General features: G+C 41.5%; 1 protein-coding gene across 2 annotated transcripts in view; it reads right to left on the minus strand.

Moving 5' to 3' along the window:
* Positions 1-920: 920 nt before the first annotated feature.
* The window catches only part of LOC144509254 (zinc finger and BTB domain-containing protein 8B-like), a 30,853-nt gene continuing 4,524 nt past the window's right edge, over positions 921-27,249 (minus strand). For both annotated transcript variants that reach the window (XM_078237828.1, XM_078237829.1), the window contains 2 exons: positions 13,760-13,938; positions 921-6,286 (listed from right to left, as the gene is read on the minus strand). In XM_078237828.1, coding sequence (XP_078093954.1) covers positions 5,978-6,286; positions 13,760-13,938 — 488 coding nt within the window. In that variant the 3' untranslated portion in view covers positions 921-5,977. The remainder of the gene's footprint in view (positions 6,287-13,759; positions 13,939-27,249) is intronic.

The following is a 27,249-nucleotide window of genomic DNA, read 5'->3' on the forward strand; positions in this document are numbered from 1 at the left end:
AAGACATGGCAATTAGGGGAGCCGATAGTGGTATTATCGCTAGACTATTAAATCCAGAAATTGTTCTGGGGACTTGGGTTCGAATCCCGCCACGGCAAATGGCGAAATTTGAATCTAATAAAAAAATCTGGAATTAGGAATCTACTGATGACCATGAAACCATTGTAGATTGTCGGAAAAATCCATCTGGCTCACTAATGTCCTTTAGGAAAGGAAATCTGCTGTCCTTACCTGGTCTGGCCTACATGTGACTCCAGAGCCACAGCAATGCCATTGACTCTCAACTGCCCTCGGGCAATTAGGGACGGCAATAAATGCCGGCCAGCCAGCGACACCCATGCCCCATGAATGAATTTTTAAAAGTCTACTGGTCTTCAGCAAATAGCAATTGTCGCATTTTGGGATTTTTGATCTTTTTCACAGAAAATATTTTTAAATGAATTACATTAGAGCATGACATTTTAAAGTTAATTTGCACACACTTAGAAAGCCCCAGGCTGGAACCTCAGAGATCTGAAGTGTCCATAGCAACTGGGGATATTAAGTGTTTCTTTTTTTTCCACCCACATGGGCCAACAGAACTTCCAGAACCTATTAAGATGGAGAATATTTAATTACTGAACCCAGAACGTGGTGCCTTGTGAGGACATCTCTTTGGAGAGGGACAGTCAGTTTGGCTGCCAAGTCTACTAGAAAATGCTTGATGGGGATCGAATCAGAGACAATTCTCTTTCCTTTGAATGCAATGTGGAAAATGGAGGGGAAAGAGAGAGAAGGGCAATCAGCCATTTGTTTTTTTTAAAAACAGAATTACAAGTTAAGGCCTGGGAGCTAAGTTATAGGAAGAGTTTAGTTCTTGCAGTTAGTCAGTCGTTGAGAGAGAAAGCTATTGCCAAAGTAAAGTCAGCCCACAAAAAGGAAAGAGCATGTGGTTTATCTTTATTTTTTCCTCGTTTTCAAGAGAAGCAAAACTGAATGAAGAAAGTGAGATTTGCTTACAAAGGTTATATTCACTTGCTGTCTATAAAATAAAGCAGCTTAACAATTCAAACCAGGGCTCATCTCAGTCTGTGAAGATATAGACTAGAGAAATTCAAATGAGTCCAAATGTAAAACACACCATAACTAAGGATCCTATTGTTAAATCTTCAGGTTACATCATCATATAATTAGATAAATAGCAGTAGGGGCACATTTCTGACTGCAAGGTTTTCAGCTCACTGAAGAGAATGATCAGCATCACTGTATCTAAAGGAATATCCAAGGCAGACTCAACATTTGTAACAGTATTAAGAAAATGTAATTTTACCTCCTCCATTGACTTTATCTACTTCAATTTCCCATGCTCCAAAATTGACTGCACATGTCCGAATAATACAAAATACCTTAAAAGACATACAATATGAAAATGCATTTTAATAACAGTAATACTGTAGAGATACATAGCTGCAGTGTAGTTCACCTTTTAAAAACTAGGTCACAATTGCTGTGCTGATGGGACAATGAACATTCTGGGCTAACAGTTAAAGATGTTATAAGCCAGAACACTGACTTTTGTCTGGGATCTGTAACAGTTAAAAAAAGTTATCAAATTATCGCTTAAAATGTAGTCCAAAACTGCCACTTCTATTGGTTGGCCATAAAATACTTGATTTTATATATATTTTTGCATCTATTGGAAAATTCACTCCAAGTGTCCACAGGGTCACCATCTGTGAAATTCAACGTTGAAGCACGAAAATAGACACGGTTCAGTAAACATAAAGGGAAAATCAAATGTTCTTCAAAGAGTAACAGGTGCTCAGTAGAAACACGATTACACCAAAAGTGTCTACCAAGTCACAACAGCACATGGGGGTCCTAAACATTGACGACGGCAGAAACGCTGCAATTTGCCCTGCACCATCTAAAAATTGATTTACCGGTACGACAATGGTGAACTTAAACCATGATCAGACAACCCAGTGCAGCTCAAAGTGCATATTTACACCAAATTAAACAAAATGACCTTTTACAACTGCCAAAAGTGCTATGGCAATCATTAAAATAAAATCAAACTGCGCAGTTAAAAGATGCAATTCTGTTTAACCACACCTTGCTTTTGAAAAATCTTTCACAGGCAGTGTAGTAGTACAACGACACCACAGAATGTGGTGGAACGTGACCTGTGAGTCACCACATAGGAAGTCTCTGATCTGCTGGGGGCGAGATGGCAAAGTTTAAAAAAAAGGACTGGACACCACAAGCTACTCATGCAGACATCCCAGTGGCCACCTCAGGAGCAGCAACAATGGGAAGAACCTGGGGGATTGTCTGTTGAGCCATTTTGGACAGGAAATAATGCACTGTAACATGTGATCCAGAGGTAGAAAATTAGGGCCCAAAAGAGAGTACATTTTAAAAACTAAACCAGAAAAAAATATTTTAATTATATCTAGAAAAAGCTATACACCCTGAATTCCCACAGTTCTATCACCAATTAGAGGTCACCCAGCATCAGTTACAGCCACAGGGAGCTTACTGTAACTGACTTAATTAACTCAGCTGGAAGGCTTCAGAACACACAGTAATCGTACAGTTATCATTTCCATTTATTCTCCAGAAGATTGCAAAATGGGAGGGCTAAGGAAGACAAAAAGAAAATCCCTTTCTTTGTATTAAGATAATATTTCTACTCATCAGCTGTGATATTGCTACATTAACACTCAATACCACTGGCAACTCTACTATAAAGGAACACTCCTTTTAACATTAATTCAGCATATAGAAATTTAAAAATAATGTACAAGATTCTAATTCATGCATTTCTGTAATTACATTATTTTTGAGACTGAATCTGCTTTTCAGAGGAAGTTTTTAAAGTTACATCTTAAAAATTAATCAAACATTCGAACAGTACATCAGCCATTTTACATTTTTGAATATGATGGTGTCATCCAATGGGGTGGAAAGTCCTTTAATTAAGGAACCGGGGGCATATTCTGACAAAATACTGTTACAATAATTGAAATGCCATATTTCCTTCAGAGCAAAATTCAATTCTGCCGTATTCTCAGCAACCTGTGTGGATAAAGAAAGGGCTTATTCATTTGCAATATGCTACTGTCCGCATCTGATATAAATGGTATGGTGCTCAGGAATCAAGAACGTTCAGCTTTTAATGGATTTCAACTGTTAGAAGTTCATAATGAACAAAAGAGAGAGCGTATTTCAGCTGTGCTGCTGCATTCCCTCCCCCCCACACAAAAAAAACCTTTTCTCCCCCTCACCATCCACTTCCCGCCAGCAGCTAACTGTTAAATGTAGCATTTGGATTGTTTGTGTCAATAATTCTGTTATGCCAAAATATGGTGCCTCAACTAATATGGTCCTGCAAACAAAGATTATTTGTAAGGGCAATTTAACACAGCGTTTATTTTTGTGGAGTTTGAGGTTGTATGGGATCTTGATGCTTTTAAATGGAACACTTTCTTACTTTGCACTGGTATCATAAGAGTCATTTACTGGTAAAGCTTCCTTTACTTTGTACCATCAATGAGATATCTAATTTTGCTCCAGAGTCAGCCTCTTTTTGGCCATGGATTAACTGTTGCTAGTCTGTTTCCAGTACTGACAATATTGCCAGACATAGCACAGTAGTTCACCAGATATTTCTTCTCACTTCCCATATTATAGCTTTAACTTGACTCCACCTAATAGCTGCAAAGGTAATTTAATTTGTACTCTATCAGACTACTTTTAATCTCAAGCTTAGCTGTATCTAATGCAAAGTGTGGCTTCTCCCATACCACCCACGTCCTTGGCCTGAATAAGAGTGCCAATAAATTAAGAATAATTTATGCAATGTATTTAAACCTACAGGTAACCAGAGCCGAATTATCTCACTACAGTGACTGGATTTAATATCCAGGTACCTGAATTAAAAGACCAGAGTGCTAACTCACGTCACCACTTGATCTCTTTTAATCTCAATTTTTGGTTGAGATTATTGAAAGGGGAATTTCACAGTAACTTCATTGCAGTGTTAATATAAGTCTTACTTGTGACTAATAAATATATTTTACATTTTTTAAAATGAGGGATCAGAAAGGGGTCAGGGGCACTGATTAGTCCAACAAATTGTTTGTATAATTTGGATAGCTGACCGAGCTTTTAAAAAAAAAATCCACAAGGAGGGTTTGCTTAGGTACACTTCCTCCTTTTATCATCCAAAATGCCACTGGCTAAACTTAGGACCTAGTTGGATCAGTCACTGATAAATGATGCAGAGATCTTATACAGGGAGGAATCTACGTGAAACCACGAAGGATGGTGGGGGTGGGGGTGGGGGGGAGAGTTGGAGAGAAAGGTGAATCAATATTGGTTACTAATCAATAGTTTCATATTTTGAGATAACTGTCCAGAGCTGTATAATTTCTGGCCTCCTGATTTAAATTTTAAACAGGGTTCTCCGTTCCCAGTCAAGAGAGGACAATGCTAGTCTCAGTATAATTGAGAACAAACTTTACAACATGCACATTAGAATCACATCTACGCAGTAATTATTAAGATAAAACTTTAAAACACAGTGCCCAAACCAACAGAAATGATGAGACACCAAAAGAACAATGTGTCAACGAGACATAGGGACACTGTTTCCACCCCATTATACAACATAAAACAATGACAGTTTATTGAGCCGGGGCTAGCAGACAGCGATATAACCTATTAGACAAAGTTGAGAATTCCTTTATAGATGAGCAGTCTTGTCTGCTACTTGACCCCCTCAGGTCAAATTTAAAGTTAAAAAAATTATTGCAGTTTAAAGCAGTTCTGAGCCATCCATCAGAACATGTACACATTTATAGCAGACAGGTTTCGGCTTCAATTCCTGTAGGACAAGTTCTCTTTAAATACTATTTTCTAGCCCTTGAATTTCACTTTCCAAAAGTGACGGATAGGGTTCATCAAAATCTTTATCATTCCAGCTGTTCATTTTCCACTTCTGTTTAGCCAAACCTGTAGGCTGCCAGGAATGGGGAATAAATTTAATCACAATAATAAAAAAAAATAATAAGAGAGACAACAATGAGAATGGATACAATTATCATAAATACATAGTCAAGTGTTGGAGCGCCTTCCTCAGTTGTTTGGAATCCACCCTGCCTCCTTCCACCTGTGCCATATCCTGGTTAAATAATGTTCAGCGTCCCACAGAGGGCTGGGGAAATCCAGTGGTTCTGGCTTTTGGCCCCTAACAATAATTCTAAGAGAACAGATTTTACTCAACCGTAGGAACACCAACACAATATCCACTATGTACAAGCTATAAAACATCCACATATTAACCAACAGTGAATACTTCAATGCACCTAGACTACCATATTTTAGTGCTATTTTTAAAAAAAGAACTTCATGTACATAGTTATTCAATGCACAGCATTTCAAGCTGTTTGATGTTGAAACTCTAAGTGATTTGCCAGTGACACAGCCCAGTCAACCACTAATGTTTACTTTCCCATAACAAGTCGCTTACTGTAGAATTATTCCAGCTCAGTTGCATTTGTTTAGAATATTGTTTGGGAAGAAAAAAGTATTTCTCACAAAAAGAAATACTCAACAAAAGCTGAAAAGGAATTGGCTCTTAACTTTCTGCTACTGCAGAAGATTTCACTTTGGTTTTACCAGCAGATATTTGGCTCTTTCCAGTTGAGAAGTTGTCACAGAAAGAGGCTTCTCAGCTTCCTCCATTCAAATCGACAGGCATTCTGTAGCATTCTTCTCTCCAGTTTACTGACCTCCTAATGTACTCCTTGGACAGGGGTTCTTTAAAACTGCTCGTATCCCATTTGGAAATCAATGGAGGATCTGTTGTGGCTGGAGTTTCTTTGGCCTTGAAGTTTCCAACTATATACACTGGTACATAACTGCACCTGTTCAACATGATGCTAAGGGTGTATTTGCAAACTGCCTGGAGAAGGAATTGTTGAGGATAGCACTAAATAAATCCTTCACCATCTGTCAAGCTTCTCTGAATCTGCTGCTTGTCATCCACATTGTCTCCAGCAGACTCATTCTCCTCACTTGATTCTATGTACACAGGCCAGGTGGCATCTTTGTCCTCCTTCTCCTGGGTTTCCAAAACCTGCTCAGTCTGGCTCAGATTGACCGGTGAAGTCTCCTCGTTGGTGGTCATTACACACGTGCAGCTATCGCAGAGGCCAAACCGCCTTGCACCGTGCTGCAGGTTGCTGGTAAATGTTCTCCTGCATCCTTTGCAGACAATTGGTCTGTTCGAACGATGTACCTGAGCAAAATGGAATACAAAATGTATAGTTCAATTTTTGACCATATGTAGATGTCCCAACAGTAGAAAACCAAAATTGCAACAAAATAAAGCTAACCACTATGCCACAATATTTATTTTAACAAATAGTTAAGTAGATACTTCTGGACAATTAGAGAGTAAAAGTCACATTTATGTCAAAGACTAATTATGAATCACAGACAACCTAAAGGAAAAACTTGATAGCAACCAATACATTTAGTAATAACCCAGGGTCTGTGATAGTATAATTGGTCCAGGTGTGGCCAACTGACCATTGAAAGAGTAGCAACAGAACCCTGCATTAGTCCAAAAGGAAACAGCAAAATTACGTGATACTGACAACCAATGTTTAAACTGAAGGATAATTCATTTCAACCTTTTGTTAGTCTTGCTGTTTGAGAGCCCAATGTCAGTTAGAAATGTTTTTAATTGGTGATACAACAATGTCACCATCATTCAAGTTATCACCCTATTGCATTCTAAAGAGTGCAGAAATAACCACTCTAGGAAACTGGTCCAAACAACAAATGCAGAATTGCTGAAAGCAACAGTGCCATCCCAGTTTGTCAGTATGAGCTTTTTAGGTACCTAATACTTTTATACTAGCTGGGCAGAATTCAAATTATTACAGGAATATTGTACAAATATTGTATATAATTTCTGAATCGCTTTTGGAAAGAAGCCAGTCTCATCTAAAGTTTAAGTTTAAAGTTTATTTATTAGTGTCACAAGTAGGCTTACATCAACACTTCAATGAAGTTACTGTGAAAATACCCTAGTCGCCACACTCCAGTGCCTGTTCGGGTACACTGAGGGAGAATTTAGCATGGCCAATGCACCTAACCAGCACATTTTATGGACTTGCGGGAGGAAACCGGAACATCGGGAGGAAACCCAGAGGAAACCCAGAGGAAACCCAGAGGAAACCCCACTGTTTTTTCTCTAAACCCTCTCTTATAAATACACCACCACTTATAAAGAGAGAAACAAATCAAAACACCTTACTGTTTATGGACGAGTGGTGAGGAGAAATTAGTGCTGCTTAAATTAAAGCCCCTCCTGTCCATAACACAGGACCATTAAAGGACCTTGGATGGGACAACTGACCCTCAAAGTTTCAGTTTGAAGAAACAGTGAGTAAGCCATGACATTCCACAATCTAGATCATCTACTTTCCAAATTTCAATCCCTAAAGTCAGTGGCCTTTTATTAAAAACTCTGAGAATTTTGTTTTAAATATAAATGTGCGGGTTAGGTTAGGTTGATTGACCATACTAAATTGCTCTTTAGTCAGGGAGATTAGTACGATAAATATGTGGGGTTATGGGGATAGGGCCTGGGTGGCATCCTTCTGCACTGTAGGGATTCTATAATTAAACATAACTAATTCCCAAACCGTTTCTAAAGAAAAGTACAGAATTGGCACCAGCACCCACAGTGTACAAAAATAATGGCCGAGGTACCCACACCTGGTCACTATTCAGTGATACTTGTTAGAAAGCTCATGTGGGACAGGGACATGATCACCTATGAAGCTCAATACTGTCAAATAACCTAGCAACATTCATTGTGGTGAGTAACACATGTAGAACTGGCTATTGTTTACCACCTTATCCTGCTTCAACCACTTTTAATCTTTTTGTAATAACTGCCAGACCACATAACTCAAACTAAATATGTATAAAAGGGAAAACAGAGCAATTGATCATTGTGAATGGGCAGCACGGTGGCACAGTGGTTAGCACTGCTGCCTCAAAGTGCCAGGGACCCGGGTTCAAATCCGGCCTTGGGTGACTGTATGCAGTTTGCACATTGTCCCCACGTCTGTGTGGGTTTCCTCCGGGTGCTCTGGTTTCCTCCCACAGTCCAAAGGTGTTCGGGTACGGTTGACTGGCCGTAGTAAATTGCCCCTTAGTGTCAGGGGGACTAGCAGGGTGGATAAGTGGGGTTACGGAGATAGGGCCTGGGTGGGATTGTGGTCTGTGCAGACTCGATGGGCCAAGTGGCCTCCTTCTGCACTGTAGGACTTCTATGCTTCTATGATTCTAAAACAGAAAGTTATGACCGAAGAGCAATCACTGAAACTTGCCTGGGCAATTAGGAGGCATAGAGATGGAAGAAATGAGGAGGGGTACAGATATTAAGCAGGGATAACATCATGGCAATAAAGATATAAATAAGTAGTTCAAATAAAAACTGAAAAAAATACAAGGGATAAATCACACGTTACTGACAGTATATTATAAACTGTCAAACAGTGGGAGAAGAAACACAGGACTGCATTAGTAGTTTACTTAAAGAAAAACACAGTACAAGGCAGTGGTGTAGTGGTTTTTTTCACTGGACTAGTAATCCAGAGACCCAGGATAACGCTTTGCAGACCTGGGTTCGAATTCCACCACAGTAGATGGTGACATATGAATTCAAAGAAAATCTGGAATTAAAAGTCTAATGATGACCACAAAACCATTGTCGATTATCATAAAAACCCAATTGGTTCACTAATGTCCTTTTAGGGAAGGAAATCTGCCACCCTTACCCAGTCTGGCCTACATGCAATTCCAAACCCACAGCAATGTGTTTGACTCTTAAAAGCCCTCTGAAATGGCCTGGCAAATCACTCAGTTAGGGGGTAATGGGGGCGGGGGGGGGTGATAAATGCTGGCTCAGCCAGCAATGCTCACATCCCCTGAATGAATAAAATTGTGAATTTTACGTTGCTTCAAAAATAGACTGGGTTACGAACAGTGTTCGTGTGAAAAGAGGAGCATTTTATAGTGTTTTGTCAATACTTCCCCCCCAATTGTTATGCTTTCAATGAGCACTGATCTTTGCTCTCCTATTAACACATTTCACTATCATACCTTGATGCCACCATCAGCACTCCTTTAGTCCTTAATGCTACCATTAACATCCCTTTTGTCTCGTGACCATGTCATCTTCATCAACCTCTCCCGAGCTCCAACCTATCGCTGACCTTCAATTCTGCCCTACTTCCTCCAACCCCTCTCCAACTATATAACCCATTACGTTTCTACCCCTCTTCAGTTCAGAAACAGTCTCGAAACGTTAACTCTGTTTATCACAAACAGTGGGGAGAAATGGGTGTTTTTCTGGTTGGCGATCAGTGACTAGTGGTGTGCTTCAGGGATCAGTGTTGGGACCGCAATTGTCTACAATTTACATAGATGATTTGAAGTTGGGGACCAAGTGTAGTGTGTCAAAATTTGCAGATGACACTAAGATGAATGTGTGCAGAGGACACTAAGTCAGCAAAGGGATATAGATAGTTTAAGTGAGTGGACAAGGGTCTGGCAGATGAAGTACAATGTTGGTAAATGTGAGGTCATCCATTTTGATAGGAATAACTGCAGAATGGATTATTATTTAAATGATAAAAGATTGCAGCATGCTGCTGTGCAGAGAAATCTAGGTGTCCTTGTGCATGGATCGCAAAAAGTTGGTTTGCGGGTGCAGCAGGTAATTAAGAAGGCAAATGGAATTTTGTCCTTCATTGCTAGAGGGATGGAGTTTAAAAACAGGGAGGTTATGGTGCAGCTGTATAAGGTGCTGGTGAGGCCACGCCTGGAGTACTGTGTACAGTTTTGGTTTCCTTACTTGAGAAAGGATATACTGGCACTGGAGGGGGTGCAGAGGAGATTCACTAGGTTGATTCCGGAGTTGAGAGGGTTGGCTTATGAGGAGAGACTCAGTAAACTGGGACTATATTTATTGGAATTCAGAAGAATGATGGGAGAAACATAAAATTATGAAAGGAATAGATAAGATAGAAACACTGGTGGGTGAAACTAGAACAAGGGGGTATGGCCTCAAAATAAGGGGGAGCAGATTTTGGACTGAGTTGAAGAGGAACTTCTTCACCCAAAGGGTTGTGAATCTGTGGAATTCCTTGGCCAGTGAAGCATTTGAGGCTACCTTGTTGAATGTTTTTAAGGTAAAGATAGATTTTGAACAGTAAAGGAATTAAGGGGGGTAAGTGGAGCTGAATCCACGAAAAGATCAGCCATGATCTTATTGAATGACGGAACAAGCTCGAGGAGGCCAGATGGCCTACTGGTTCTTATATTATGAGAAGGTAAGGCTTATTTTAGGGGAGTTAAGGTGAAAAGGTGATCAGATAAATAGAAATTGATTGTTTTACAGATTTAGTATCCTATGTCAGGATGCTATCCTGTGTCACCGTGGCACAGTAGTTAGCACTGCCGACTCTCAGCGCCAGGGTCCCAGGTTCGAATCCCGGCTTGGGTCACAGTGTGTGTGGAGTTTGCACATTCTCCTCGTGTCTGCGTGGGTTTCCCACAGTCCAAAGATGTGTGGGTTAGGTGGATTGGCCATGCTAAATTGATCCTTAGCGTCAGGGGGGCTAGCTAGGGTAAATGCATGTGGGTCTGGGGACAGGGTCTGGGTGGGATTGTAGTCGGTGCAGACTCGATGGGCCGAATGGCCTCCTGATTCTATACATTTTGTCGGATTCTATACATTTTGCCAAACTTAAAACAAATAAAAGAACTAAAGCAGAGTTAGGGAAAATGTATTTAACCAGATGATGGTCACGATGCAGTCATCCACCAGATATTGCTGAAGCAAGTTCATAGGTAATTTTAAAAAAGAATTTGTTAAAGAGCAATTATTAAATTGTGTAGGAGCAGGCACTAGAGTAGAACTAGACCAGATTGAAAAAACAGCAGCACTAAAGCAAAGGCTTGGGTCAAAAGGCACTTCACAATAGTGTAACATTCTAAACATCGAAGGTTACAAGATAATGGGATGCCAGGAGGACCCTACACAGCATTAAGCAACGCCTTCAGCAGAGGAACGGAGCATGTGAGAAATGAAAGGAAATAAAAGCAGAAAAACAACATATAGACAAAGCACAAGTGACTTTTGTTCTGTTAACATATTTGCTGATATTGTCCAAGATAACAAATACCAGCATTTTCCTAAACACAGAATTAAGGGTCACTGCAACATAGAACATTACAGCGCAGTACAGGCCCTTCGGCCCTCGATGTTGCGCCGACCAGTGGTACCAACCTAAAGCCCCTCTAATCTACACTATTCCAATATTATCCATATGTTTATCCAATAACCACTTGAACGCTCTCAACGTTGACGAGTCCACCACTGCTGCAGGCAGGGCATTCCACGCCCTTACTACTCTGAGTAAAGAACCTACCTCTAACATCTGTCCTATATCTCTCACCCCTCAATTTAAAGCTATGTCCCCTCGTGCTAGCCAACACCATCCGAGGAAAAAGGCTCTCACTATCCACCCTATCTAATCCTCTGATCATCTTGTATGCCTCTATTAAGTCACCTCTTAACCTTCTTCTCTCTAACGAAAACAACCTCAAGCCCCTCAGCCTTTCCTCATACGATTTTCCCACCATACCAGGTTTCCACATCTTTCCTATAATACGGCGACCAGAACTGTACGCAATACTCCAAATGCGGCCGCACCAGAGTTTTGTACAGTTGCAGCATGACCTCCTGGCTCCGAAACTCAATCCCTCTACCAATAAAAGCTAACACGCCATACGCCTTCTTAACAACCCTATCAACCTGGGTGCCAACTTTCAGGGATCTATGCACATGGACACCCAGATCCCTCTGTTCATCCACACTACCAAGTATCTTACCATTAGCCCAGTACTCTGTATTCCTGTTACTCCTTCCAAAGTGAATCACCTCACACTTTTCCACATTAAACTCCATTTGCCACCTCTCAGCCCAGCTCTGCAACTTATCTATGTCCCTCTGTAACCTGCCACTTCCCTCCGCACTGTCTACAACTCCACCGACTTTAGTGTCATCCGCAAATTTACTAATCCATCCTTCCACACCCTCATCCAAGTCATTAATAAAAATGACAAACAGCAGTGGCCCCAAAACACTTAAGTACACCACTAGTAACTGAACTCCAGGATGAATATTTCCCATCAACCACCACCCTTTGTTTTCTTACAGCTAGCCAATTCAGAACTTAATAAAGTACCTTTAATGATCTCAGGACATCCCAAAGCACTTTATAGCCTATTGGGTACTTTTGAAGTGTCAGAAATGTGGCAGTCAATTTGCATACAGCCAGGTCCAACAGATAGCAATGTGATAATCAGGTGATCTGCTTTTAGGTGTGGGAAAAGGGGAAAATGTTGACGAGGAGAACTCCCATGCTCCTCTTTGATGTAGTATTTTACGTCCATCTGGCAGGGCAGACAGGCCTTCGGTTTAATATACTGAAAGGATGGCACCTTCGGCACTGAAGCAGTCAAATGACAGTCCGTATTGTGTACTCAAGTCCTTGGAGACAGCCTTGAACCCAAAGCTATATAATTTAGAGGTTAAATTTGTCAAGAATCAACTGTAGAAATTAGGGCGTCAAGGCTATCTATTTATTGTGAAGGGTGGGACAAAGGTTTTACCTAATGATCGTTAAAGGCAAGGTGGTTAAATGGACAACGGCCTGAGCAATTAGGCTCAACATAAAATTGGGACACTTTAAATTAATACAGCTAAACTGCTTCTACGAGGTTACCACAGGTCAAAAACCAACAGGAACACATACCAGGGCTGTCTCTCATATCGAACAGAGGTACTTCACCTTAACAATGGGGAAGTCACAAGACCAGAACCCAAACCTCTTACATATTGAATAAAGAGGCTTAAACATAACAATGGGAGAAGTTGTTACGGCCCGAAACCCATCAGGAGGTACTCAGCCAGAAGAGTAGAAAAATACATTATGATTGTGTATTCCCTAGTTTCAGCCAGACTCAGATATGTACAACTAGGTTGACCTGGCTATCCTCATTGGGTGCTGTGACCCCCTTCCCTATCACCCCATTAGCGGAAAGCCAGAGAACATTCCAGAAGGGCTCGAAGGGGGGGGGGGGGGATTCCAGAAGGGCTCGAAGGGGGAGGGGGGTGGGGGGGGGGGATTCCAGAAGGGCTCGAAGGGGGGGGGGGGGGGATTCCAGAAGGGCTCGAAGGGGGGGGGGGGTTAAAAAACAGTCATTTTCAAGACACACTCCAGTGAAGACTCAACCAGCCTACTGTGATCTGAGATGACGCAAGAGGGTGTGCAAGATTCACCTTTGTGTCAAGAGGACCCCAAGTTCATCTGTCGACATGAGCTCAGTGAATTGAATCCAACAGCCCAATCAATTTCACCAAACCGGGTAGTATCTGTTGCTCAGGCAATTATCCTGAAAAGTTAATTTAATTTATTGGGGAAAAGTTAATTTAATTTATTGTGTAAGAATTGTTTCTTTAACCTGAGAGTGTTTTTAATAAAGCCAAGTTCGAACCATAGTCCTGTACCTGTCTCATAAAGTAAGAGCTCTGGGTAAATATGTTTTGAATGATAAATTTGTCAAAGTGTCTATATGGAATATTTCACAGACAACACAAAAATATGCAAACTTTACTCACACTTAAAGCATGGCTTCGGAGATGCTCAAGTCTGGTGAATCTTTTTCCACAGGTCTCGCAAGGGTATGGGCGCTCACCAGTGTGTGAGCGCATGTGTCGTTTTAGGATGCCTTTCTGTTTAGCTGTGTAGGTGCAAAACGGGCACTTGTAGATCTTTTTTGGCACAATTATTCCATTCCCTAGAAAGAGAAACCATCAATGTTAAAACATGGAATGGCTCAGGTAAACCATTTTGGGGGGGGGGGGGGTGTGGCAGTATGGAGAATTTAAATGAATAAATTTGACAGGATATTACTTAGAAAGCATCTATAGGAATAAATCTCCATTTGGGACAGTTCAGCCAAGAATATTGTATAATATGACAGTAATAACCCCAAAATTCAAATAAAGTTTTCAGTCTTGGTCAAGTCTCTGCACAACAATCTTAATGAAGTGCAACCAAAAACTGAAGACAATTATGTTAATTTCAACTTCATTTGCATTGTTTTGCTACATATTTTAATGATGTAATGGGATGAGCCCACAGAACACAACTAAATCAACCACAAAAACAGAAAATTTTGGGAAACTCAGCAGGACAGAGAATAGAGCCAACGTTTCGAGTCTGGATGACCCTTCGTCAAAGCTTCAAACCAGACTTGAAACGTTGGCTCTATTCTCTGTCCACGGATGCTGTCAGACCTGCTCAGATTTCCCAGCATTTTCTGTTTTTGTTTTAGATTCCAGCATCCGCAGTATTTTGCCTTTACAACTAAATCAGCATGTTGGCAACTGCATTTACACAACAAAGTATTTTACTTTAAATTACCCTCTCCCAGTTAAGTTTCTTACTCCATTCATTTTCTCTCCTGAAAGTATCGATTTGTCTGCTGAAGAACAATTCTGAAGATATCAGCGCCTAGCCCAAATGGACATTATTCACCTGGCAGTCTCGAAAGTAAGGGACAGCAGACCATTCAGAGACCATGCAGAGCATCATTATTGACAGTCAAACTGGTTATCATCCAAAGCTACACAGTTTTTCAGCAGGTCAATAGATGACTGTTAGAAAGCATGGCCATTTTCCAACCCTCTTCTAACCTGTAGGGCTTATTGCTCCCACTGTGAAGTTTGCCTAACTCAATACAGATCAGGGATCAAACCTGCCCATCTCTAATTGCCCATCCCTAATTGCCACATGATATTTCAGAAGGCAGTTAAGAGTCAATCAATCACATTGCTGTGGATCTGGAAGGTTGGCCAGACCAGGCAAGGATGGGAGATTCCCTTCCCTAAACTTTTAATTCCAGATTTTTATCAAATTCGAATTTCATGGTTTGGGATTCGAACCCGTGTCCCCAGACCTTTACCTCAGGTCTCTGGATTACTAGTCTAGTGACAATGCCACTACCTCCCCATGATTACATTACTCACTGGATAAACTTGCTAAATCATGAGAAGCTCATTATTTAGTTGTGAAATGAAACAACAATACAAAATCAAACATTGGAAAATGTGGGTTATCACATGGTGTAAAAGCATTAGACTATATAGACCACATTACAGATTTTTATTCCTAGTTTCTGCCAAGTTAGTTAACCTGCACCAGGGCAGAAGCTAAGAGTAACAACTAGCAACAGGCCTACTGATAGGAAAGAAGGGGGGAAACAAACAGGTCAGGGTTCCAGCTTCTGGATATTATCCAGTGCCTCCTGTAGCAAAATGCAGCTCCCAACCATTCCACTGCAGACTATTTCCTGGCAATATTCCCACTCTATGGTTCACATTTGAAGAACTGAATGTTGCTGGAGGATTACCAATTGTAGTGGGTGGGAGGGAATAAATTGTTAGGCAAAAGTTAAAATAACCCACAGCAGATGTAGAATCACCAATGGCACAGCTCTCCAGATTAAGGAATGGAACACACACACACTCACTCACATACTGTATTTCTCGATGGATCAAACATTTTATCTTCCCCTTCAATGTATCAAGCAAAGATCCAACAACAACAAGTCGCTTCTTTGCGGTGCACCTGCACAATCCCATGTTAAATATCTGGTCAAAAACATACACTGGGAATGTCAGAACTGTAACCTGGAATTTGCTTACTGCAGTCACTCCAAAATCAGGATCACGAAGAAAGGTCTGAAATAGCTTTACAAGGATTTCTGCGTAATCTTTGAGGCATGATGTGATCAGGTTTAAGGTCCCAATTAAAAGGGAAACTATCAGTACAAAAGTAAGCGCACCAAATTAGAATAGATTTTACAAAACATAAGGAGGAATAAGTTAGCAGAGAGAGAAATTATCACAGATGAAAAATGGCATCTATTTTAAGAACTGCAAAAATGCAGAAAAAACATACAGTATTAGAAAAAAAAAGAAACTACTTCAGGTTTCCCAATTCAATTGATAAAAAGGTTAGAAACAACTGAAGAGGGTAAATGGGGCCAGTAAGAATGACAATAATAATAAAAAGGGTTTATTGCCTAATTACCTTTAAACAACATGGCATTTCAGAAGGCAGTTAAGAGTCAATCAATCACATTGCTGTGGATCTGGAACGTAGGCCAGACCAGGCAACAAATGGCAGATTTCCTCCCCTAAAGGGAAGGACATGAATGAACAAGACTTTTATCGAATTTAAATTTTGTGGTGTGGGATTCGAATCCAGGTCCCCAGACCATTACCTTGGGTCTCTGGATTACGAGTCCAATGACAATGTCACTACACTGCTGCCTCCCCACAGTAAAGTGGGTCACTCATTCAATGAGTAATTGAATACGCTGAGATTCTCTTCAAACAAGAAAATCTTCTTGAAGTACATTGCTGAAAAGAGAATTGTAAATATAAAGATGAGGTCCCTGCTGAGAGAGAATGGTGTGTCAGCAGAAGGAATATGAAAATTGGTAGGGATACATAATGAGAACTTTACAAAGTAGGGTATTGGGGAGAAGATAAATGATGAAATTAGATATTGTGATAAATTAGAACCATAAAATCATGCAGCACAATAGGAGGCCATTTAGGTCATGTCTGTGGCAGCAATTAGTCACATCCCCATGTTCTTTCCCAATAGCTCAGCAAATTCCTACAATTCCATTATATATCCAATTCTCCTTTGAAAGTAACTACTTAATCTACTTTCGCTACCCTTTCAGGTAGCACACTCTGACTTGCAATGTAAAAATCAATTCCCACTTCCTCCCCTCGATATTTAGTCAGTTACCTTAAATCTGTCTCCTTTGGTTCTTGACCATAAATGAAAAGAGGGAGGAATTAACTAATCCCTCAGAATTTTAAACACCACAATTAAATCTCCCATTAACTTTCCCTGCCCAAATGTAGAGCAATCTTTTTCCACATATAACTGCAGTAAGCTCGCCCCAGTACCATTCTGGGGAATCACCTCTGCATCGTTTCCAAGGCTTTGACATCATTCTTAAATTGTGGTACCTAAAGTTGGGCCTCATACTCCAGCTGAGGCCTAACCAGTAATTTAGAAAGGTTTACTATACCTTTTTTGTATTCTATTCATAAATCTCAGGATCCTGTGGCCAAGTGGCTAACGGCCTAAGCAACTAGGTCCAACATAAAATTGGACGCTTTAAATTAATACACAGCTAAACCGCTTCTACAAGCAAGGCCTGATGGAATGCGGACAAAGTAGCCACAGTTCAAAAGCCAACAGGGTCCAGCCCAGACTTGTCTTGCATACTGAACAGCGTTGTTCGACCTTGATAACGGGAAAGTTATGACCAGAAACCTATCAAGAGGTGGTCAGCCAGAAGAATAGAAAAAAATACATTATGTTTGTGCATTCCCCCGTTTCAGCCAGACTCCCTGATATTAACCATATTTTGTGACCCCCCCCCACCCTGTAATGCCATTGGCTGAAAGCCAGAGGCATGGTGGCACATGGTTAGCTCTGCTGCCTCACAGCACTAGGGTCCCAGGTTCGATTCCATGCACATTTCTCTGCCTTGGGTGACATTCTCCGTGTCTGCGTGGGTTTCCTCTGGGTGCTCCGGTTTCCTCCCACCCTCCCAAGATGTGTAGGTTAGGGGGAATTAGCGGGGTGAATATGAGATAAGAACAGACTTCTTGAGATGACCCCCAGCGAAGACTCGACCGGCCTGCTGCGAACCATGACCACGGAAGAGGATATGTGAGATCCACCTTTGTACCATGAAGGCCCTGAGTTCATCCATCAACGTGAGCTCAGTGAATCTAATCCAACAGCCCAGTTAACTTCACCAGAACGGATAGTATGTGTGTTTTCAGGCAGTCAGCTTAGTTTGGGGAAAAGTTAACTTAATTTATAATGCAAGAGCTGTTTCTTTAATAAAACTAAGTTTGAACTCAGTCCTTTGTCTCAAAGAAAGAGCACCTAGGTAAATGTGATTTTGAGTAATAAACTGGTCAAAGAGTCTCTCCAGAATATTTCGCAGGCAACACTATATTTTATTTTTTTTAAAAACATCCCTCTCAACTTGTCCTGCCACTTTCAAAGATTTGTTCATGTGAACACCCAGGTCTCTCTGTCCCAGTACACCCTTTAAAATTGTACCATTTATTTGATATTTCCCCTCCTGATTCTTCCTTCCAAAAAGTATTTAAACTTCTACTCAGAGAATATTACACAGGAAAAGGTAATTCACTGCACCATGCACATTTCTCTGCATTAAATTTCATCTGACATGTGAATACCTGCTTCACCAATCTGTCTGAAATTTACTCCTGTGTTTACCACATTTACAAGCTTCATGTTATCTGTAAACTTTGAAACTATGCCCCATACTCCTGTCCCGATCACCGATTGATTATGTAATAGTAAAAGCAGATAGTGCAGATGCTGGAAATCTGACATAAAAATCAGAAAATGGTGGAAATATTCAGCAGGTCTGGCAACATCTGTGGGGAGAGAAACAGAACTAATGCTTTAAATATGCGACCTTTCCGCAAAACACAGGATAGGTTCCTCCTTTAGAATCTGATGAAAGATCACAGGCCTAAAACATTAATTCTGCTCCTCTCTCCACAGATACTGCCAGACCTGCTGAGTATTCCCAGCATTTTCTGGTCTTGTATCACTAATAGTCATCGACTTCAGGAAGCATAGTGGAGATATGTCCCCGTCTACATCAACGGGGATGAAGTGGAAATGGTTGAGCGCTTCAAGTTTCTAGGTATGCAGATCACCAACAACCTGTCCTGATTTCTCCACACCAAAACTATAGTTAAGAAAGCCCACCAATACCTCCACTTTCTCAGGAGGCTAAGCAAATTCAGCCTGTTCACTACGACTCTCACCAACCTTTACAGATGCACTCTGTCTGGATGTATCCCAGCTTAGCATGGTTCCTGCTCTGACCAAGACCGCAAGAAACTACAAGGGGTCATGAACAAAGCCCAGTCCAACACGCAAACCAGCCTCCCATCTATTGACTCTGTCTACAATTCCTGCTGCCTCAGAAAAGCAGCCAGCATAAATCAAGGACTCCACGCATCCCGGACATACTCTCTTCCACCTTCTTCCATCAGAGAAAAGGTACCAAAATCTGAGGTCACATACCAACCAACTCAAGAACCGCTTCTTCCCTGCTGCCAAACTTTTGAATGGACCTACCTTATATTAAGTTGATCTTTCTCTAAACCCTGGCTATGGCTGTAACACTATATTCTGCACCCTCCCCTTTCCTTCTTTATGAACGGCATGCTTTGTATAGCATGCAAAAAAAAATTTTTCACTGTATACTAACATTTGACAATAATAAATCAAATTTAAAATTATTAGGAAAGTGAAGTAGGTTACAGGAGTACATCACAGAACTAGGGAAAGAAACAGCAGAGAGTTTAGAAATTATATTTCTGGAGGGTATAGATTTTTGCCCGACAACAGAAAAATGGCCAATGCAATATCCACTGTCAGACAGAAAGCCAGTGTAATTACAGACCCCACAATTTAACATCTGTGGCAGAGGACATTTTGCAATCTTTAATTAAAGGTGAATTTACTAAATTTCTAGATGAAAATAATTAGAACCAGCCAACATAGATTTTAGAAAGCGTAATCATGCTTGACAAACATGATGTCTCTCACATCCTCAATGAATTAAATGACAGATAGGGAAACATAGCGTAAGTGGTATGTACAAGCTTACATGAAGCTTTTGAGGAGGCCCCGCATAGGACCCTAATACAGAAGATTAAGGGATATGAAATTAAGGGAAGGGTAGCAAAGCTGGGTAAAACTAGTCAGAAAGAGGTGCAAAGAATAGAATTCAAGGGCAGCTTTTCATAGTGAATGGAAGCAGGAAGCAGTGTCCCATAGTGTTCTATTAGGAGATCACTTTAATTCCCGATGTAGATCAATGATTTAAAAACAGGGCTACACGCAAGAAGTAGCCAAACTCCAAGTATAGAATGCTGAGGAGCAAAGGAAACTGTAAAAGGATACTGATTCAATGGTGAAACGATCAAATTCAATATCAGTAAATGTGAGGTGATATTTTTTCAGTAAAATTCTTTTAATCATCCTCCATCGTCCAGCCTATCCCCATATAAAAGCAGAGCCTTTAAGTAGTTACGAGTCATCAGACATTAAAAGCAGCACTTCAAGTGGATAAGCAACTTAAAAAATGCTAATGGTAAATTGTGTTTTATGGCAAGAGGTATTGAATACAAAAGACCAAAAGTTAATGGTGAATCTATACAAAACCCCATTAAGATCACATCTGCAGTGCCGTGCAGTTTGTGGTTCCACAAGAGAGGAAGAATACTGAGGCATTAGACAGTGCAATGCAGGTTCATCAGATGCAGTTAAGTATAAGGACAGAAGTGGGGCAACACGGTGGCACAGTGGTTAGCACTGCTGCCTCACAGTGCCAGGGACCCAGGTTCGATTCCCGGCTTGGGTCACTGTCTGTGCGGAGTCTGCACATTCTCCCCGTGTCTGCATGGGTTTCCTCCAGGTGCTCCGATTTCCTCCCACAGTCCAAAGATGTGCGGGTGAGGTTGATTGGCCATGCTAAATTGACCCTAGTGTCAGGGGGTTAGCAGGGTAAATATGTGGGGCTACGGGATAGTGTCTTGTGGTCGGTGCAGACTCGATGGGCCAAATGGCCTCCTTCTGCACTGTAGGGATTCTATGAACTTCGATGACGTATAAAAGTTAAGGTGTGAAAAATTGAGTGGTAATAATATGGATTCAGTACCACATGTAGTCATTGTGGCAAACAACGTAGAAGCACTTAAGTGGAAGTTAGATAAGTTCCTGACAGAGAAAGAATAAGAAAAATGTTTATAGGTTGAGATGAATTATGGTGGGGATGGCTCATGTGGAGTGTAAACACCAGTTGGACCAGATGAGCAGTCTCTATTCTGTAAATATCTATGTAGCTGGGGCGGTTTTTGATGTAGAAGGGCAGTATGACCCAATTTGATGGGAAATTTAAAATCATGAAGAGTTGAGACAACAGACCGTTTCCAATGATTGTGGGGCCTAAAATGAGGAGACAGAGATATTAGATTAAATGTAAGAGACTTAGATTAAGTGAGCAGGGGAAACTTTAAAAGCACAACCAATTGTGAGGCTGTGGAATACAAAACCAGAATTACTAACTAAAGCAAGGCCATATTAACATTTAAGATGAGATTGATAGGTGGTTGAAGGAAAGGGATATGGAAACTGGGTGGGCAGATGGATTAGAACTAATCCTTGCTTGGAGGATAAAACCAGCATGCACGGATTGACCCAAACATCTTGTGTCTGTTATAATTTCTATATAATAAACATAGTGGTTTATTTGATGTCTTTATTAGCACTCTGATGACAAGGTGTGTATACCAGCTTTCTAGATCGTACAGGTAGGTCTCTGCAGCAGCAGCAGTGTGACAGAAATGTATTGCCAAATTCTTTTGAGATTATGAAAACTGGATTAGATTAGATACTTAAAGCTAACAGAGTACAAGAGAAAATACTTAAGCAAAGTTGGGACAATTAGATATCTGGGACTGGCTCAGGGTGTGTATACCAGCTTTCTGAGCCATACAGGGCAGCACTATGGCACAGTGGTTAGCACTGCTGCCTCACAGCGCCAGGGACCCGGGTTCGATTCCCGGCTTAGGTCACTGTCTATTTGGAGTTTGCACATTCTCCCTGCATCTGCGTGGGTTTCCTCCAGGTGCTCCGGTTTCCTCTCATAGTCTGAAAGACGTGCTGGTTAGGTGCGTTGACCCGAACAGGTGCCGGAGTGTGGTGACTAGGGGGATTTCACAGTAACTCCATTGCAGTGTTAATGTAAGCCTTACTTGTAACTAATAAATAAATAAACTCTTAACATATAGGTAGGTCTCTGCAGCAGCAGTGTGACAGAAATGCATTGCCAAGTTCTTTTGAGATTATGAAAACTGGATTAGATACTTAAAGCTAACAGAGTACAAGAGAAAATACTTAAGCAACTCACAGTTGGGACAACTAGATTTCTGGGACTGACTGGCAGAGAAACAATCAGCCTTAAGGAACATGTGGTTTCAGTGTCAATGGCACCAGCTGTTTCATTGCATTGATTTAAATGTTCTGATGTTTAAAATGATATTCATGATGACGCTCTTTAAAAAGAGACTGATAATAGGGCAAGATTTTATATCAATTTATGGTCAAGAAGTCAAAAGTCTTTCCTGCAATTTCTTTGTGCTGTAACAGTAATGTAAAGTCTTTGGTTATGATTCTAAAGATGAAACCTATCTTCCATCACCTCACCCAAGTGGTCATTAGTCATGTGCTAGCCTCAGCGAAAGACCATTGACAGGCTATTTAATCACAAAGACAACCAAAAACTATTGCTGTCTCCAAACAAATACTTACCATTTTACAGCAGGAGTGATTCAGAGCATGAGGAGTTCCAATAAAAAAAGCCTTACATTTATATAGCACCTTTCACGGCCACCAGACATTTCAAAGATCTTTACAAAAAATGAAATGTTTTTGTGTAGTCACTGGTGTGTTATAGGGAATGCAACAGCTAATTTTCACACAGCAAGCTCTCACGATGTGATAATGACCAGAATTGTTTTTTTGTGATGTTGGTTGAAGGATAAAAATATTGGCCAGGATACTGGGTTAATTCCCATGCTCTTCATCCAAATAGTGCCATGGAATATCTTGCATCCATCAGAGGGCAGATGGGACCTTGGTTTAACATCTCACACAAGAATGCAAGTCCGCAGTATTAGAGAGTCAAGCTTGACTTTTGTGCTCAAGCCTTGAGCGAGACTTGAGCATGGAACCTGGTGATTCAGAGGCAAGTGTGCTACCAACTGAACTATGGCTGACACAAGATCAATTATCGCTATATTACAATTACTTCCGATAAACTTAGCTGGACTACAGGTCAAACATGGGAATTTTGCTAGCTATCAGGGTATTCCTAAGTGAATATTTAATAAAAAGCAATTCTTTCCTCTCATATCTCCTAAATTTTACATCCTATATAGTACAAATGAATCAATAACAATGGCTTTCCTGCTTGTTTTTAGGTTGGTCTATGCTAACTTCAGACACAGGGGCTTAATAGAGACAGCTAATAAGGCAGTAGATGCATTGATGTTAATTTTCCAAAATATGTTAGATTCTGGAAAGGCTTCATCAAACTGGAAAGTACCAAACATAACCTCTCTATTCAAGGGAGGGAGGGGGACAGGAAATGATACGCCAGTTAGCATGCCACGTTATGGGGGAGGTGTTAGAATCGATCTTTAAAGAAGTAATAACTGGGTACTTAAACAAGCTCAAGCTATTTATGTTTTTAAATTTGTTTACACGGTGTGGACATCACCCCTCTCTATTTGCCCTTGAGAAGGTGTTGGTGAGCTGCCTTCTTGAACCGCTGCAGTCCCTGAGGTGCAGGTACACCCACAGTGCTGTTAAGAAGGGAGTTCCAGGATTTTAACCCAGCGACAGTGAAGGAACGGTGATATATTTCCAAGTCAGGATGGCGAGTGACTTTCAGGGGAACTTCAAGGTGGTGGCGTCTGCTGCCCTTGTCCTTCTAGATGGTAGAGGTCGTGGGTTTGAAAGGTACTGTCTAAGGAACCTTGTTGAGTTCCGGCAGTACATCTTGTAGATAGTACACACGGCTGCTACTGTGCACTGGTGATGGAGAGATTCAATGTTTGTGGAAGGGGTAGCAATCGAGCAGTCTACTTTGTCCTGGATGGTGTTGAGCTTCTCGAGTGTGGTTGGAGCTGCACACATCCAGGAAAATGGAGAGTTTTCCATCACACTCCTGACTTGAGCCTTGTAGATGGTGGACAGGCTTTGGAGAGTCAGGAAGTGAGTTACGCGCTGCAGGATTCCTAGCCTCTGACCTGCTCTTGTAGCCACAGTATTTATATGGCTAGTTCAGTTCAGTTTCTGGTCAATGGTAATCCCCAAGATGCTGATAGTGAGGGATTCAATGATGTTAAGCCATTGAATATCAAGGGGAGGGATGGTGAGATCCTCTCTTGTTGGAGATGGTCACTGCCTTGCATTTGTGTGGCGGGAATGTTACTTACCACTTGTCGGCCCAAGCCTGGATATTGTCCAGGTCTTGATGCATTTGGATATGGACTGCCACTGTGCCATCACCTCTGCTGGGTCTGTCCTACCAGTGGGGCAGGACAGGACATGCCCAGGATAAAAGCAAATTACTGCGGATGCTGGAATCTGAAACCAAAAAGAGAAAATGCTGGAAAATCTCAGCAGCTCTGGCAGCATCTGTGAGGAGAGAAAAGAGCTGACGTTTCGAGTCCAGATGATCTTTTGTCAAAGCTTTTAAGCTTTTGCCACTGCCTTTTAGCTTTGACAAAGGGTCATCTGGACTCAAAGTCAGCTCTTTTCTCTCCTTACAGATGCTGCCAGAGCTGCTGAGATTTTCCAGCATTTTCTCTTTTGGTTTCAGGAATGCCCAGGAATGGTGACGGTGGTGTCTGGGGTATGATTCTTGACTAGTCTGTGAGACAGTTTTCTGAATTTTGGCACAATACTCCAGATATTAGTAAGGAGGATTTTCACAGAATCCCTACAGTGCAGAAGGAGGCCATTCGTCCCATCGAGTCTGCAACGACCACAAGCCCACCCAGGCCCCATCCCCATAACCCCATGCATTTACCCTAGCTAGTCCCCCTGACACTAAGGGGCAATTTAGCATGGCCAATCCACCTAACCTGCACATTTTTGGGCTGTGGGAGGAAACCCACGCAGACATAGGGAGAACATGCAAACTCCACACAGACGGTGACCCAAGCCGGGAATTGAACCCGGGTCCCTGGCGCTGTGAGGCAGCAGTGCTAACCACTGTGCCACCCTGCAGGGTCGACAGGGCTGGGTTTGCCGTGGTCATTTCCAGTGCACAGTGGTCCATCCAATTTCATTCCTTTTTGTTTTCTTTGTAGTGATGGGATTGAACGGAGTTGCTTGCTAGGCCATTTAAGAGTCAACCACATTCAGTAAGGACAGTAGGTTTTCTTCCCTAAAGAGTATTAGTGGCCCAGATTTATTTTCAAGACAATCGATAATGGTTTCATGGTCATCAATAGACTTTTATTTCCAGTTGTTTTGATTGAATTTAAGTTCTACCATCTGTTGTGGTGGGATTCGAACCTGGGCCCCCAGTGCATTACTCTGGGTCTCTGGATTACTAGCCCAGTGACAACACCACTGCACCATCGCCTCCCCAATGGGAAGAGTCAGCATGGTTTTGTGAAAGAGAAATCACGTTTAACCAGTTTATTAAAGTTCTTTGAACATGTGCTGTGAACAGAGGGGAACCTCTGTGGCACGGTGGCACAGTGGTCAGCACTGCTGCCTTACAGCTGTTCTTAAACAAAGGCACAACATTTGCTACCCTCCAATCTTCAGGCACCTCACCTGTGGCTGTCGATGATTCAAATATCTCTGCTAGGGGACCCGCAATTTGCTTCCTAGCCTCCCACAATGTCCTGGGATACATTTCATCAGGATTTATCTATCTTGATGCACTTTGAGACTTCCAGTACTACCTCCGCTATAATATGTACACTCCTCAAGACATCACTATTTATTTCCCCAAGTTCCCTAACATCCAAGCCTTTCTCAACAGCACCTAGAACACTGAGATAACAAAGTCATCGATGTCAGACTTCTATTTATTGACTGCAGCTCAGCCTTTAACACAATTATTCCTACGAAACTCATCTCCAAACTCTGTGGCCTCCCTCAGCTCCTCCCTCTGCGACTGAATCCTGAACTTCCTCTCCCACAGACCACAATCAGTAAGGATCAGCAACAACACCTCCTCCACATTCATCCTTAACACTGGTGTCCCACAAGGCTGTGTCCTCAGCTCCTTACTATACTCCTTATACACCTATAACTGTGTGGCCAAATTCCCCTCCAACTCAATTTTCAACTTTGCTGATGTCATCACCGTAGTGGGTCAGATCTCAAACAATGACGAGACAGAGTACAGGAATGAGATAGAGAATCTGGTGAACTGGTGCGACGACAATAATCTCTCCCTCAGCAAAACGAATGAGATTGTCATCGACTTCAGGAAGCGTAGTGGAAAACATTCACATCTACATCAATGGGGACGAAGTAGAAATGGTCGAGAGCTTCAGGATTTTAGGTGACCAGATCACCAACAACCTGTCCTGGTCCCCCCCATGCCGACACTATAGTTAGGAAAGCCCACCAACGCCTCTACTTTCTCAGAAGACGAAGGTAACTTGGCACGTCAGCTAGGACACTCACCAACTTTTACAGATGCACCATAGAAAGCATTCTTTCTGGTTGTATCACAGTTTGGTATGGCTCCTGCTCTGCCCAAGACTGCAGGAAACTGCAAAGGGTCATGAATGAAGCCCAGTCCATCACCCAAACCAGCCTCCCATCCATTGACTGTCTACACTTCCCACTGCCTCGGAAAAGCAGCCAGCATAATTAGGACTCCACGCAGCCCGAACATACTCTCTTCCACCTTCTTCTGTTAGGAAAAAGATACAAAAGTCTGGGGTCACATACCAACCGACTCAAGAACAGCTTCTTCCCTGCTGCCATCAGACTTTTGAATGGACCTACTTCGCATTAAGTTGATCTTTCTCTACACCCTAGCTATGACTGTAACACTACAATCTGCACTCTCTCCTTTTCTTCTCTATGAACATATGCTTTGTCTGTATAGCGTGCAAGAAACAATACTTTTCACTGTATGTTAATACATGTGACAATAATAAATCAAATTTAAAAAACCAATGAGAAATATTCATTTAGGATCTCTCCCATCTTGTGGATCTGCACATAGATGACATTGTTGACCTTAAGAGGCCCTACTCTCTCCCTAGTTACTCTTTTGCCCTTTATATATTTGTAAAAGCTCTTTGGATTCTCCTTTGCCTTATCTGCCAAAGCAATGTGTCTTTTTTGCCCATCTGATTTCTCTCTTAACTCTACTCCAACACCCTCTCGACTCTTCAAGGGATCC

This window comes from Mustelus asterias, chromosome 21, assembly GCF_964213995.1.
Source record: "Mustelus asterias chromosome 21, sMusAst1.hap1.1, whole genome shotgun sequence".
NCBI classification, from domain to species: Eukaryota; Metazoa; Chordata; class Chondrichthyes; order Carcharhiniformes; family Triakidae; genus Mustelus; species Mustelus asterias.